Source organism: Coenobita brevimanus, unplaced genomic scaffold, assembly GCF_032717465.1.
Source record: "Coenobita brevimanus isolate Jiangsu-jjx unplaced genomic scaffold, ASM3271746v2 jjx.HiC_scaffold_3616, whole genome shotgun sequence".
NCBI classification, from domain to species: domain Eukaryota; kingdom Metazoa; phylum Arthropoda; class Malacostraca; order Decapoda; family Coenobitidae; genus Coenobita; species Coenobita brevimanus.
In genome coordinates this window covers 10,376-23,611 of record NW_027644659.1, presented here as the reverse complement: position 1 = coordinate 23,611, position 13,236 = coordinate 10,376, and the positions used below count along the sequence as shown (strand labels likewise).

The following is a 13,236-nucleotide window of genomic DNA, read 5'->3' as shown; positions in this document are numbered from 1 at the left end:
GTATTTGTGTATGGTATCGTGTGCTGGGTGTTGTTTTGATGTTCCTTGGTGTGGGTGGATGTGCTGCCATGTAATATAGTGGATGTTGTGGGTTTGTGGAGGCTGCAGCAAGAAACTGGAGTCCTCAAAGTCAAGGATCACCTAGACATGAGAATCACCCAGACTGCATTGCACACAATCACCTACGTCAGCAACAAAACATACACTCTTTGAGAGCTCTGTGGGAAAGCCCGGTCTCGGCCACGGCCTTCCTAAGGGACTCGGGGCTGTTCGGCCAGACAGCCTAGGGAACTACTACTACTACTACTACTACTACAACTACTACTACTACTACTACAACTACTACTACTACTACGCCATACCTGAAGACCAAAAAAGAACACAACACACCTGATGTGTCCACACCAAAGCATACAATACATGTCCACACCACACCATACCACACATCCCCACACCACACCATACCACACATACCCACACCACACCATACCACACATACCCACACCACACCATACCACACATACCCACACCACACCATACCACACATGCCCACACCACACCATACCACACATGCCCACACCAGATCATACCACACATCCCCACACCACACCATACCACACATACCCACACCACACCATACCACACATACCCACACCACACCATACCACACATGCCCACACCACACCATACCACACATGCCCACACCACACCATACCACACATGTCCACACCACACCATACCACACATACCCACACCACACCATACCACACATACCCACACCACACCATACCACACATGCCCACACCACACCATACCACACATACCCACACCACACCATACCACACATACCCACACCACACCATACCACACATACCCACACCACACCATACCACACATGCCCACACCACACCACACCACACATGCCCACACCACGCCATACCACAACAAAACACACGTCACAACCCACCACACTACACCACAACAAAGTGCAACACAGCACACCACAACACAGCAGAAATTAACACGATCCAACATACTACAACACCACACAGCAAACCACATCACACTGCAGCACAACACACTACACCACAACACACTGCAACACGGCACAAATAAACACAAGACAATACACGTGTTACAACACATCACAACACAGCACACCTCAGTACAAATGAACACATTCCCAGACAACGAAGGACTCTGCTAATCAATACATTCCCGTGTGTACATCTGCATACACACACATGTACACACAGGAAGCATGCTCACACACACACACACACACACACACACACACACACACACACACACACACACACACACACACACAATATTAACTGGTGTTTGTGTTCAATACAATGCCGTCTGTTTTTACGCATATGTTTTTTTAAATGATATTATTGAAAAAAAAAAAGACCAAAAAATCGTGGTAGAAGGTTATATTATTTTTGGTTACCTCGTACACACTCAGCTGCTGCCCTGTATCCACCAAAACCCTGTGATTGCAACCACAATATAATATATTGTGGTTGCAATCACATGGTTATATATTGTGATTGCAATCATAAGGTTATATATTGTGGTTGCAATCACATGGTTATATACTGTGGTTGCAATCATAAGGTTATATATTGTGGTTGCAATCACATGGTTATATACTGTGGTTGCAATCACATGGATATATATTGTGGTTGCAATCACAGGGTTATATATTGTGGTTGCAATCACAGGGTTATATATTGTGGTTGCAATCACAGGGTTATATATTGTGATTGCAATCATAAGGTTATATATTGTGGTTGCAATCACATGGTTATATATTGTGATTGCAATCACAAGGTTATATATTGTGGTTGCAATCACAGGGTTATATATTGTGATTGCAATCATAAGGTTATATATTGTGGTTGCAATCACATGGTTATATACTGTGGTTGCAATCACATGGTTATATATTGTGGTTGCAATCACAGGGTTATATATTGTGGTTGCAATCACAGGGTTATATATTGTGCTTGCAATCACAGGGTTATATATTGTGGTTGCAATCACAGGGTTATATATTGTGGTTGCAATCACAGGGTTATATTATAACCCTGTGATTGCAACCACAGTATATAACCATGTGATTGCAACCACAATATATAACCATGTGATTGCAACCACAATATATAAGGAGGTGATGGTAGTGAAGGCCTTAATACAGGGATGGAACTTATAATGACTAACTTAAACTAATGGAAGAATTTACACTTGTTATATTTTTCCAGGTCACCAGTCACTACAGAGTCAACAGTGCCACTACTACAAATATGGTGAGTACACTGTTACCCTGCACACACCACAAAGCCAGTCAGGAGACAGGACGTGTGTGCTGGGCAATCCCCAGGTCCTGTCCTCCCCACTTACTGTTTTTAATCAGCCCATACACCACTGACCGGGCTAATGTATGGCCCGGCCTGCACTATATGTGCAGGGAATCTTTCAACAACAACACTGTTACCCTGCTGACAGTACATGGCTTGTGCTTTGTGTATTTGAGGCAGTGAGAAGCACACACACACACACACACACACACACACACACACACACACACACACACTATGCTGTACTATACAAAGGAGGTTGTCACATTCAGGACTAGTGTACAAAGGTTCTTAATTCATATGTTGTTGGACATACAGTTTGTGGATAAAAAGATCAATATTCACTACTGTACTGTCTCTCACTATTAATATTAGTGTTACTGTACATGTTACAGTACAATAGCATATTCTGTTATGGCATGTTCACCATACTGTTATCACACCACCACTTGTACAGTCGCCACAAGAAGTGATGACAGAGTTTCAGATTGCTTCAGACACTCTGTACTGCCATGCTTTCCGTGAAAACTTACTGAATTCAAGGTAAAAATTTCTGTACTTCATCACGTCATATAGAAAAGAAAAGAAATAGTATATCACGCTAATAATTATGAGAAATGAATAACATGAGGCAATGATATATTAGAAGCTAACCTGTAACATATGTTTTCCCGATTTGAATATGTAATGTATTACTCGGCGCGTGGTGCACAGCATATCCCCGTGCTCGTGTGTATGTCCCAGGATTTCATAAACTGATTATCTAGTTTCGAAGGCCAACCTAGGAAAATTCTAGTGAATGCAATACACTACTTGCTTTTCAAATGCAATGGTGATGACAAAGGAACAATAAGGATGCCACAAAAATTATTCTTAGTAAGGTTACCCTACCCAAAGCTGCAGCAAGATCTTTTCTGCCTCTTATTCCTTGCCTCCCCTAGCATATAATCAATGTAATTATATACTACCCTATTGATACAAAATTAATATAGTCGTGGCGTGTGACTCTGAGGATATTATTATCATGCCGTGGCAACCTACCCCTCAACAGTGCATCCAATTTCGTGTATAATATGAGATGCATGTGATTCGTGTATAATATGTTCGTGTATAATAATATTCGTGCATACTATATTCGTGCATAATAATATGATTTGTGTATAATATGATACGAAATTGGACGCACTTTTGACTGGTAGGTTGCCAGGGTACGATAATGACAACCTCAGAGTCATGTGCTGCGACTATAGGTATGACAGATTATATCTTTTTCTCTGACACTAGGCAGTAAAGAGGACTAGAACATGGGCTTACAAATTTGTGCAATGCAAAAGTGCATACTTGTTCCATCTTTTAAATCTGGAATACTTTTCTTTTTAAACTGCTGTGTCTTGTCTACTTGAATATACTGAGTTGGAAGTGTGGAACTCACTGCGGTTTTTATTACATTTTATTACTCTTGCCTGTTGTTCAGGCACCGAGGATAATACAGACTATGAAACAATTTGCATCCTCCATGGAGCTCAGACTCTCAGCAAATTGGCAAGGTTCTTTTATATTTCATTAAGTGATAGTTTTCAAGCTTATACTAAGTCTTCCACAGATTTTTCTTAGTGGAAAAGTGGCCAAATGCGATGTAATAGCTGCATGTCTGTCAGTAAAAGTTGTCTTCATTTGTGCTTGTTGATCGAGCCATTTAACATCGCCTACGAACTTACGCCGCATTCCCACTTTCTGTCGTCATCCATGGAGACAACAAAAACGGAAATAAATAACTTTTAACTATTCACCAGTAGTCTAACGGTAAATATCTCGTAAATAAAAATAACAGATCTTCATTGTTTATTGAAGGCCTTGTCTTTTCAGTCTTACGATACCAGAAATAATTGCTTACTACCACAGTAGACTTAAACTCCGCAACTTATTCCTGACTGTCCTTGAGCGATAGTTCTGAAATTTCAATTAGTTCCATTTAGGATTTCTTATTATCGTAACTAACAAACTGTTTCCTACAATTCTGAAATGCATAAGCACTTTGTCATTTACTTATTGTTATGCCACGTACTCAGAGATCAACTTCTTTCTCTCTGAGTATGTGGGTCCAATATTGGGTTCTTTCTAAGACCCAGAGCATGCAACCAATGGAACAGGGCTTAAAACCACAAAGAATACAGTGACTTGACACAATACAATGTGATAGATTACCCACACTATATGAAGTATAAACATCTGAGTCTGGGACTAGTGGCCCCCAGGTGTGGGAGGTGTCTCGTCAGGTGTGCACTCTCTGAAGGGGCGTGGTACCACTATTTTACTCTTGATCGTCGGGTGAGGGCTGCTGGGTGGTGTAGAGGGAGGCCTTTCATTGGAGGGACCTCCGTCAGTGTGTCGGCTCTCGGGGCTGGGGCCGAACAGATCGGGTAGGCGTGCTTCCTAGCACCTGCCCCTCATGGGGAACAATTTGCTGGTTTGTCTAGGGAGGTCTCGGCCGGGAGTTCTGGGGGCGTCCCTCTGCATCTGGTGTCTGCAGTCTCACCTTCGTCGGGAGTCTGACAAGGGCTGCCTGCGGTCTCTCCTCCTTCAGGAGTCCGACATTGACTGGTGACTTAGGGGCGCTGGTTGTAATGAGTGTACCCCAGGACTCACTATAAGGCCACTCCAGACCTCTTCCAGCAGTGACTCTGCTGGGGAGCCTGCTCTGCCCCCTGTGGTGCGGGGAGAGTGAGAGGGACGTCCCTTTCGGCCTCTGGAGGAATAAGGCGAGCAAGGGGCGTGACCCGCTCGTCTCCTGGAGGAGTGAGGCTAGCAAGGGTCGTGACCCTCTATAGGTGCCGAAGGTTCAGCAGATGAGGCCCACATGGTGAGTGGGGCCTCCCTGACAGGCACAGTGGGCATCGCCTCGATTCTGCTAGGCACTGGGACTGCTGGTGAGAGACGTGTGGTGGGCATCTTCACGGTCCTGCTCAGGGCAGGGGCTGCAGGTGAGGGAAACACGGTGGGCGTCCTTTCCCCAACGAGCACAGTGGGCGTCGTCAGTCCTACAGAAGGCAGCAGGTGGAGGGAGCACGGTAGGAGTTCTTCCCCTGACAAGCACAGTGGGCGTCGTCGTATTCCTACTTATGGAGTCTGCTGGGACACAGATCCTGCCCCGATTCCGTTGAGTGCTGGTCCAGGTGGAGGGTAATGCAGCAGGGTGATGTACTGTCAGCGATTACTAACTTCTGCTCAGGGGTTACCCCTTCCTTCCCCCTCTACCCTGGACAGAGGGAAGGGGGAATCGCGAACAAGTCTTGTCCCCGCCTTCTGCCCTCAACTCCCCACCCTCCACCTCCAGCTGCCAGTTACTGATTAGGCACGCAAATTTTCTCATGTCCTGTAAACATGACTAAACTGTCGTCGCACACGCTTACAACTGCCAAGAATTGGACTATATTTTTAGAATAAATTATTACCGTAAAGAATGAGTAGTTGAAGGGAAGGTTTGGAGCCAGCAGATCCAGAAGTTAGAATGACTATATTTGTAGTCGCCACGCTGTCAGTGAAAAATTTAATTCGTGTGTGTGTGTGTGTGTGTGTGTGTGTGTGTGTGTGTGTGTGCAGTTTATAAGCCCAGCTACCCAGCTATGTGAAGTGGAACGGTCACTCTAATAAAAAATTACGAATATTGGTCTGGTGTTCTTTATTTGAACTTGGCACATAACGAGAAATACAATTATATATATATAAAAAAAAAAATTAGCTTTCCATACATCTGACCTAAGTGTGTGTGATAAATGTTGCCTGCACACGATATACGAAGGAGCGGTGATGGTATAACTGACTGCTGATCAGGCCTAAGGTGGGGGGAGGGGAGGGGTGAGAGGTGGGGAAGTCTTAAGACAAAGAACGAGAGAGAAGGGGGAGAGGGGGAGAGAAGCAAAGAGAAAGTTATATAATTTTAAAAAGAGTGAGTGGGAAAAGTAAATTCAGAGAGAGAGAGAGACAGCTGGGGGAAGTGAAAAGGTAAGCACTGGAACCCAGAATTGTGCAGCGGACGACACTGGATTACAATGATGGTGAATATTTTCAATTTGAGAATGCAGTTCAATACGGTAATAATTTATTCTAAAAATATAGTCCAAATCTTGGCCGTTGAAACGTGTGGATGACAGTTTAGTCATGTTTACAGGACATGAGAAAATTTGCGTCTAATCAGTAACTGGCAGCTGGAGGTGGAGGGTGGGGGAGTTGGGGGCAGAAGGCGGGGTAGACTTGTTCGCGATTCCCCCCTTCCCTCTGTCCAGGGTAGAGGGGGGAAGGAAGGGGTAACCTCTGAGCAGAAGTTAGTACGCGTGACTGTGCAGTACCTCTAGTTGATTCCGTTGAGGGGAAGAGGGGTGCGTGGTGGTTGGGGACGTATGTCCATCTTGTCCTGATCTCTTGTTCTCTTCTCATGCCTCTATATGGTCTCCCCTTGGTACTACCCGATACCTATCTTGTATTTCACATATTGTTTTCTATTACAGTTTTACATAATAGGTGTGATCTTGCAAAGATATAAGAGGAATATTATCCATTATCACTTACTGCAACCTTCTGGATACTCCATTGTCACTTCTTAGGCCGACTGTACAGTATGGACGTCATTTATATAAAGCTCATGTTATTGCTTTCTTTCTTAGCATCAGTGAGTTATGAATATTAAAACTGCCTTTTAGGTTGTAAGGTCAGCAATGTCCATCATGTGTTACATGTAAGCAATCAATGTTATTGTTGTTGCACAGGACAATCCTGAGGAGTGCAGTGTGTGCTGCATCACCTATGATGAGAGTGAGCGTCGGCCACGCACTCTGCCGTGTGGCCACACCTTTTGTTCGTCCTGCATCTTACAACTGACCACAGCCAACCAGCTGACCTGCCCTGACTGCCGTGCCAGCCATCCCGCCACCTCTCTGGATAATTTCCCAGTAAGCTATGCAATGGAGGCTTTTGTCAAAAAGTTTAAGAATGTACAGCTGGCACAGACAGCAGGAGCAGCTGGTGGAAAGCCAAGTGTAAAACCTGCAGCAGAAAAACAAATGTCAGTCAAAACAAGAGGTGGCACAACCCAGGAGAGGCCCAGTGGGATGAGCAAGAAGCTTTGGTCCCTGCTGGGGGAGCAAAAGAACAGCATGAGGAGCCAGGTTACAGGCTCCCAAAACACCCAGTCCCAGCTGGACCAGTACGTGACCTGGCTGACCGACCAGAACGAACAAAACCACCAGCTGTTAAAAAAGGTGGAGGAATTCACACACAACATGGGCACATTTGAGAAGCTGATAAAGGAGGAGGTGGCCAGAGTGGTGGCCATGAAGCAAGAAGGAGAGGAAGGAGTGAAGCAGCTGGAGGCCAGACTGGAGTGTCTGCGGAATGCCAACACAGCACAGGAGGCTGACACAGCCATTGACCACGCTGACCAATGCAGTGTGGAGGTTGAAGACTGGAGACAGAAGTGCCAAGAACAGTTCCCTGATGTTAACATTGTCACCACCAGCATGAAGGTAGGCAGCCACTCCCTTCTACTTGTACCACCAGGCTTCTGTAGTAACATGAGCACACTTACACTGACATATAAACTTGTGATGTGTGAAGTATACTATCGCCGACACTTATGGCTGGTACAGTCAACATTGTCAGTCTTCTCTTTCCTAAGTGTGAATCCCGTGCAGCTCGACTCAGTTCTTCGAATCGTTTACTGGTGAGAGGGCGGGAGATGTCTGGTGCAAGTATAGGTAGTGGCGGTGTTTGGGGTGGGGTGGGTGGGGGTGGGTGGGGAACGTGACTGAGTAAATGTGGCATCAGTGTAATACAGATGTGGCACAAATGTATTTGTTAAAAACGTAGGTTTACGATGTGAATGAGCTAAAACAACCTCTTTTTAGTGGTAACGACACTGAGTTAGGGATTCCACATATATCTCAGAATGCTACCACAAGCTGTGTGTTGAGGTTAACACATACAGGAATTGTCATTTAGCGGCAGTGCTAGAAGTCTGATAAATGGTACCAGTTGGAAGTGGTGGCATGTTACATAGGTCTGACAGGTTAATAATTGGGGACACTAATTACAGTTTTAACGAACAAGCGGCAAAAGGTATTGCCGTAGCATCTGACTTTATAACAGATAACCCATAAAGAACAGCTACAGTGTATTGTGCATAATATGACCATACCCACAATAATATGAGTTTTTTCAAGTGTGTCAGATATGTTAAATTACACAATGCAGAGGAAATACTGCAGATATCAATTCCTTGATGGTTCCATAAATTTCGAGTTACATAATTATAATGTTAATGGGGTTATCATGTTACGAGCACACATCGTAAGATATCTGTTCCTTTAACTTATCTGTATTCATGTAATCTTCGCCATGCGAGTCTCTTTCACAGATTGTGGTAGTGACAGTTGGTAATTTGTAACACTACAAGCACAAAGTAAAGGCATACAGTAGTATGGAAACGACAACACAAATTTTGTCATTTATATTCATTCAGTATAAATGTCCAGCCATCCTTCGTTCTACAGTATAACCTCCTGGAGACTATGGGTCTTGTTGGAATCTTTCGTAGTCATAGGGCAAGTATAAACCAAACTGTTTAGACCTGGATAGAACCAACAGCTCCTCGTTCAAGCACTCCTTAGGCCTTGTGCCAACTGCCAGTATAAGTCTGCCTGCAGGGGTCAACCTCCAAACCATCCATCAGGCGATTGTCACCCTCAAACTTGGTGCCATTAAGTCTCGCCTCTCAGTGAGACCAGGTGTATACCGAGGTGTTGTCCAGACACCAAGAAGCATTTCTACACCATTCACAGTTCAGGATTCACAATGAACAGACAGGAAAAGCAAGTACTCCTTCGAGGGCAGATCGCTGGTCTGCGGAAAGGAGGCTCGAGTATTTAGGCCATCGCCAGTCAGTTAGGCATATCCCCAACAACTGTAACAAAATGGATCAAGAGGTGGGAGGAGACAGATCTTACTAACCAGGGTAAAAAAGCCTAACTATGGAAGATTTGGTCAGTAGTTACTTTTCTTGCCAAACGTGTATGTCGAACGTGTCTGATGTGACTCTGTTTCATAATGTTTTTGCTGACATTATTATTTATACTGTCTAGTGTTATAAATTGTACATTAACCCGTAATACAGCGTCAACGATGTATGACATACTTTTGACCTACAAAAATGCAAACCAGCATCAACGACGTTATACTAACCCTGTTGTATAGGTAACAGGACACCAGTTTAGTGTGACGGATCATCTCCCTTGCAATCCTCCCTCACACCACAGTCCACCAACATTTTCCTCTACCTCCCCGCCCACCCCAACCCTCCTACCTCCCCCTGTTCCCCAACTCCTCCCTCTAACACCGCTCCTATGAGCATGTAAAATAGTTGTTTGTACGTATTCTCTTTAAAATATTTCCTCAGCCAGGACACCGCGCTCCCGTGTAATGACACCTGTACAGGATGAGCGCATTATACAAGCAGCTGAGGAAACCCCCATAACGAACGCTGTGGCACTTCGGAACAGACTCCAACTGGATGTGTCTGTCAGTACAGTCTGGAGGCGGCTTCATAAGGCCGGAATACATCACCGGGTTCCTGCCAAAAAAGTTACTCACTGAAGCGCACCGTGCTGCCAGGCTTAACTTTGCACGTCACTATGTGGACCAAGGCCTAAACTTCTGGTCCAGGTGGTGGTCTGATGAGAAAACCTTCCGATCTTGCCATCACGGAAATGTACACGTGTGGAGGAAGAACAACACCTGGTGATGTTTAATAACTGAACTGTTGCAGAAACAATAATATTAAAGTATATGACCCTGATAATTCACACACACACACACACACACACACACACAAGATAAGGGTCACTTTTTAATCTTATGTGGTATATAAGTTCGTTTAATCAGTAATTAATAACAAAGATAAATGAGAAAGACCACGGTTCACTTTCCAATGCTAATGTGGTACATAAGTTGGTTAAATCACTAATTACTAACAGTGATAAATGTAAAGGTCCTGGTGTTGGTGGGTGTTCTGAATTATTATAATAGTCTTCCTTTAGTAATTCTAGACTCCTAAACGTCTCCGCAACAACTTCCCACAATATAGAGTTGTTACCCACGGATCACCTTCCTTTGATTTCCAAAGAGACTGGAGTGAAAGCAGTGTAGGCTACAATTTCCAATTATAGATTATTTTGTATTAATTTCTAATACAAACACGGTATCCCTCTAATATTATGTAATGTTTGTTCTTGCCAGCGATGAGCGAAACAATGTTTATGAAGAGACAAGAAGTGGGCACGTGACATGCAATGTGTGGGGTTATATTTCCATCCATGGCGTAGGAGATGTAGTGAAGATGCAGGGACGATTCAGTGCGCAAAAATATAGTCAAATACTGCAGGATTTCTTTCTACCTTCCTACGAGAGAAAAATTTCCCCTTCTCTCCTGGACCAGTCATCTTGTCCAAGATGGTTGTCCTGTACACACAGCAGGAGCAGTTAGGAATGGTTTAGTAGTCCAGAAAACCTGCAACTCCTACACTGGGCGAGTAAGGGTTGTGACTGTAACCCAATGGAAAATATCTGGGGAACCCTGGTTAACACATGGCAACCAGGACCAGAGAAAACGGCAGACCAGCTGACGGCCCACATTATGACTCAGTGGGAAATATTCCAAGGGAAACCACACCTCGTAAGGAATGAGGTGGCCAGCATGCCCGATAGGCTTCGGGAGGTTGTGGAGAAGCAAGGTGGCTGGACTCATTACTGAGGGATATGTTTGTGTAAAATAATATACTAAGATGTATTAACAGTGATATTATATTCCCTTAGTTAATGTTGCATTATGTTCTCTTGCATAACCAACTGTCAATATCACCGTGAGTAATACACTCGTGCCAATGACGTTAGCCCTTCAAGGTCTACTAAGAACTAGGGTATATTATACTGGCAAACACCTTAGGGGTTACAAAGATAAGATACAGAAATCTAAAGTTTGTGCCGTATCAGATAGTGCTGTTGGCTAAAGACAAATAATCATGTCTGATTATAAATGCCATAGCAATGGAAAGATTAACAATTATTCATGAACAAGCAAATATAGGATACTGCGGAATAAAAGTCAGTTCAGATCTCATGGTAAACATTATACTTATCTACGTCAAAAGTTAAGCAATCATCAAGGATTCAGTAATTGCAGCCTTTTTTTAAGCAATGTTGAACACACTTGAAAAAACTCATATTATTGTGGGTATGGTCATATTATGCACAATACACTGTAGCTGTTCTTTATGGGTTATCTGTTATAATGTCAGATGCCACGGCAATACCTTTTGCCGCTTGTTCGTTAAAGCTGTAATTAGTTTCCCCGATTATTAACCTGTCAGACCTATGTAACATGCCACCACTTCCAACTGTTACCATTTATCAGACTTCTAGCACTGCCGCTAAATGACAATTCCTGTATATGTTAACCTCAACACACAGCTTGTGGTTAGCATTCTGAGATATATGTGGAATCCCTAACTCAGTGTCGTTACCACTAAAAAGAGGTTGTTTTAGCTCATTCACATCTTAAACCTACGTTTTTAACAAATACACTTGTGCCACATCTGTATTACACTGATGCCACATTTACTCAGTCACGTTCCCCACCCACCCCTCCCCTCAAAACTGCCACCCTCTACACTTGCACCAGACATCTCCCGGCGACTCTCCCTCTCACTAGTATTATTAACGATTCGGAGGAACTGAGTCGAGCTGCACAGGATTCACACCAAGGAAAAAGAGGATAGACAACGCTGGTTGTACCAGCCATAAGTGTCTGCGATAGTACATTAGCACATAGTTGGCAGAGCCTTCAGCACTAATGTTTGTGTTAGTACGGACAGGTGCGTGAGGCCATCAGGACGGCCCTGGATGCACTGGCAGCAGAGACTGATGCCACACACACCCCCGCCCTTCCACCACACCCAGACCCGGCCTCCACCATCATGGACAAGATCAACACCATCACAAAGATGTCACAGCAAATAACAGTAAGTTACCCGCTACTGTCCCTAATCGTGCTTCCCCACCAGTATTGTCTCGAAATAGTAATATATTGACAGCTTCCATAAGAATATACTGATAGTGTCCCATGTAGAGGCAGTGGCTCAATCGGTAGAGAGGTAGCCTGCAGTCCTACCAGACCCAGGTTCAAATCCCCCTGGAGGAGGGAACGGTTTAAGGATTTGAATTTCATAAAACAGACTTTACTGATCTACCAGAAGAACCCCCGACAGGTCATAAAAATACTCCCGCTAATACCAATACACCAGTCCTGCATGAGACAGCCCTAGCATTTATTCAATATGGACAGTGGGTGTTGGCGCCGAAGTGGTGACATGTAGAGGTGTATGGTATGAAGGAGGACTACTGAGCCTTGGGAGCAGACTGTGAAGCCTATGCCCAGAGTCAGACACATTAAAAAAAAAATCTGGATGCTGTTTATATATACTAACGTATGGTACTGCCCACAGGTTGAGAACCTCCTGGAGATGAGTCAGCACATCAAGACGCTGGTGCAGGATGGCCTGGTATTTGCCGTCCAAGAAGACCAAGATGGCATCCGGTCCTCCAGGATAACCGTAGAAAATAACCAGATATACATGCACTGCCTTCAGGATCAGCCGCCACCCCCCCACACCCACACACTGCAGGTAACTCCACCACTGTGACATGTACCATCAACTCTCTCACCTGTTTTAGTCTTACTCCTTAACATCCACATAGCATATACCCGCCTGTGTTATACTGTGTCCAGCTGCATGTTTCCTATGCACATCAAACCACTGACTCA

The 13,236-nt window shown here is 44.3% G+C and overlaps 1 protein-coding gene across 1 annotated transcript; it reads left to right on the top strand.

Annotated features, from left to right (window-relative positions):
• Positions 1 to 2,294: 2,294 nt before the first annotated feature.
• LOC145390214 (uncharacterized) lies at positions 2,295 to 7,779 on the top strand. The gene is made up of 3 exons (XM_080265217.1): positions 2,295 to 2,315; positions 7,130 to 7,698; positions 7,767 to 7,779. The coding sequence occupies exons 1-3, from the start codon at positions 2,313 to 2,315 to the stop codon at positions 7,777 to 7,779; spliced, it is 585 nt and encodes a 194-aa protein (XP_080121343.1). The 5' UTR covers positions 2,295 to 2,312.
• The last annotated feature ends 5,457 nt before the right edge of the window (positions 7,780 to 13,236 follow it).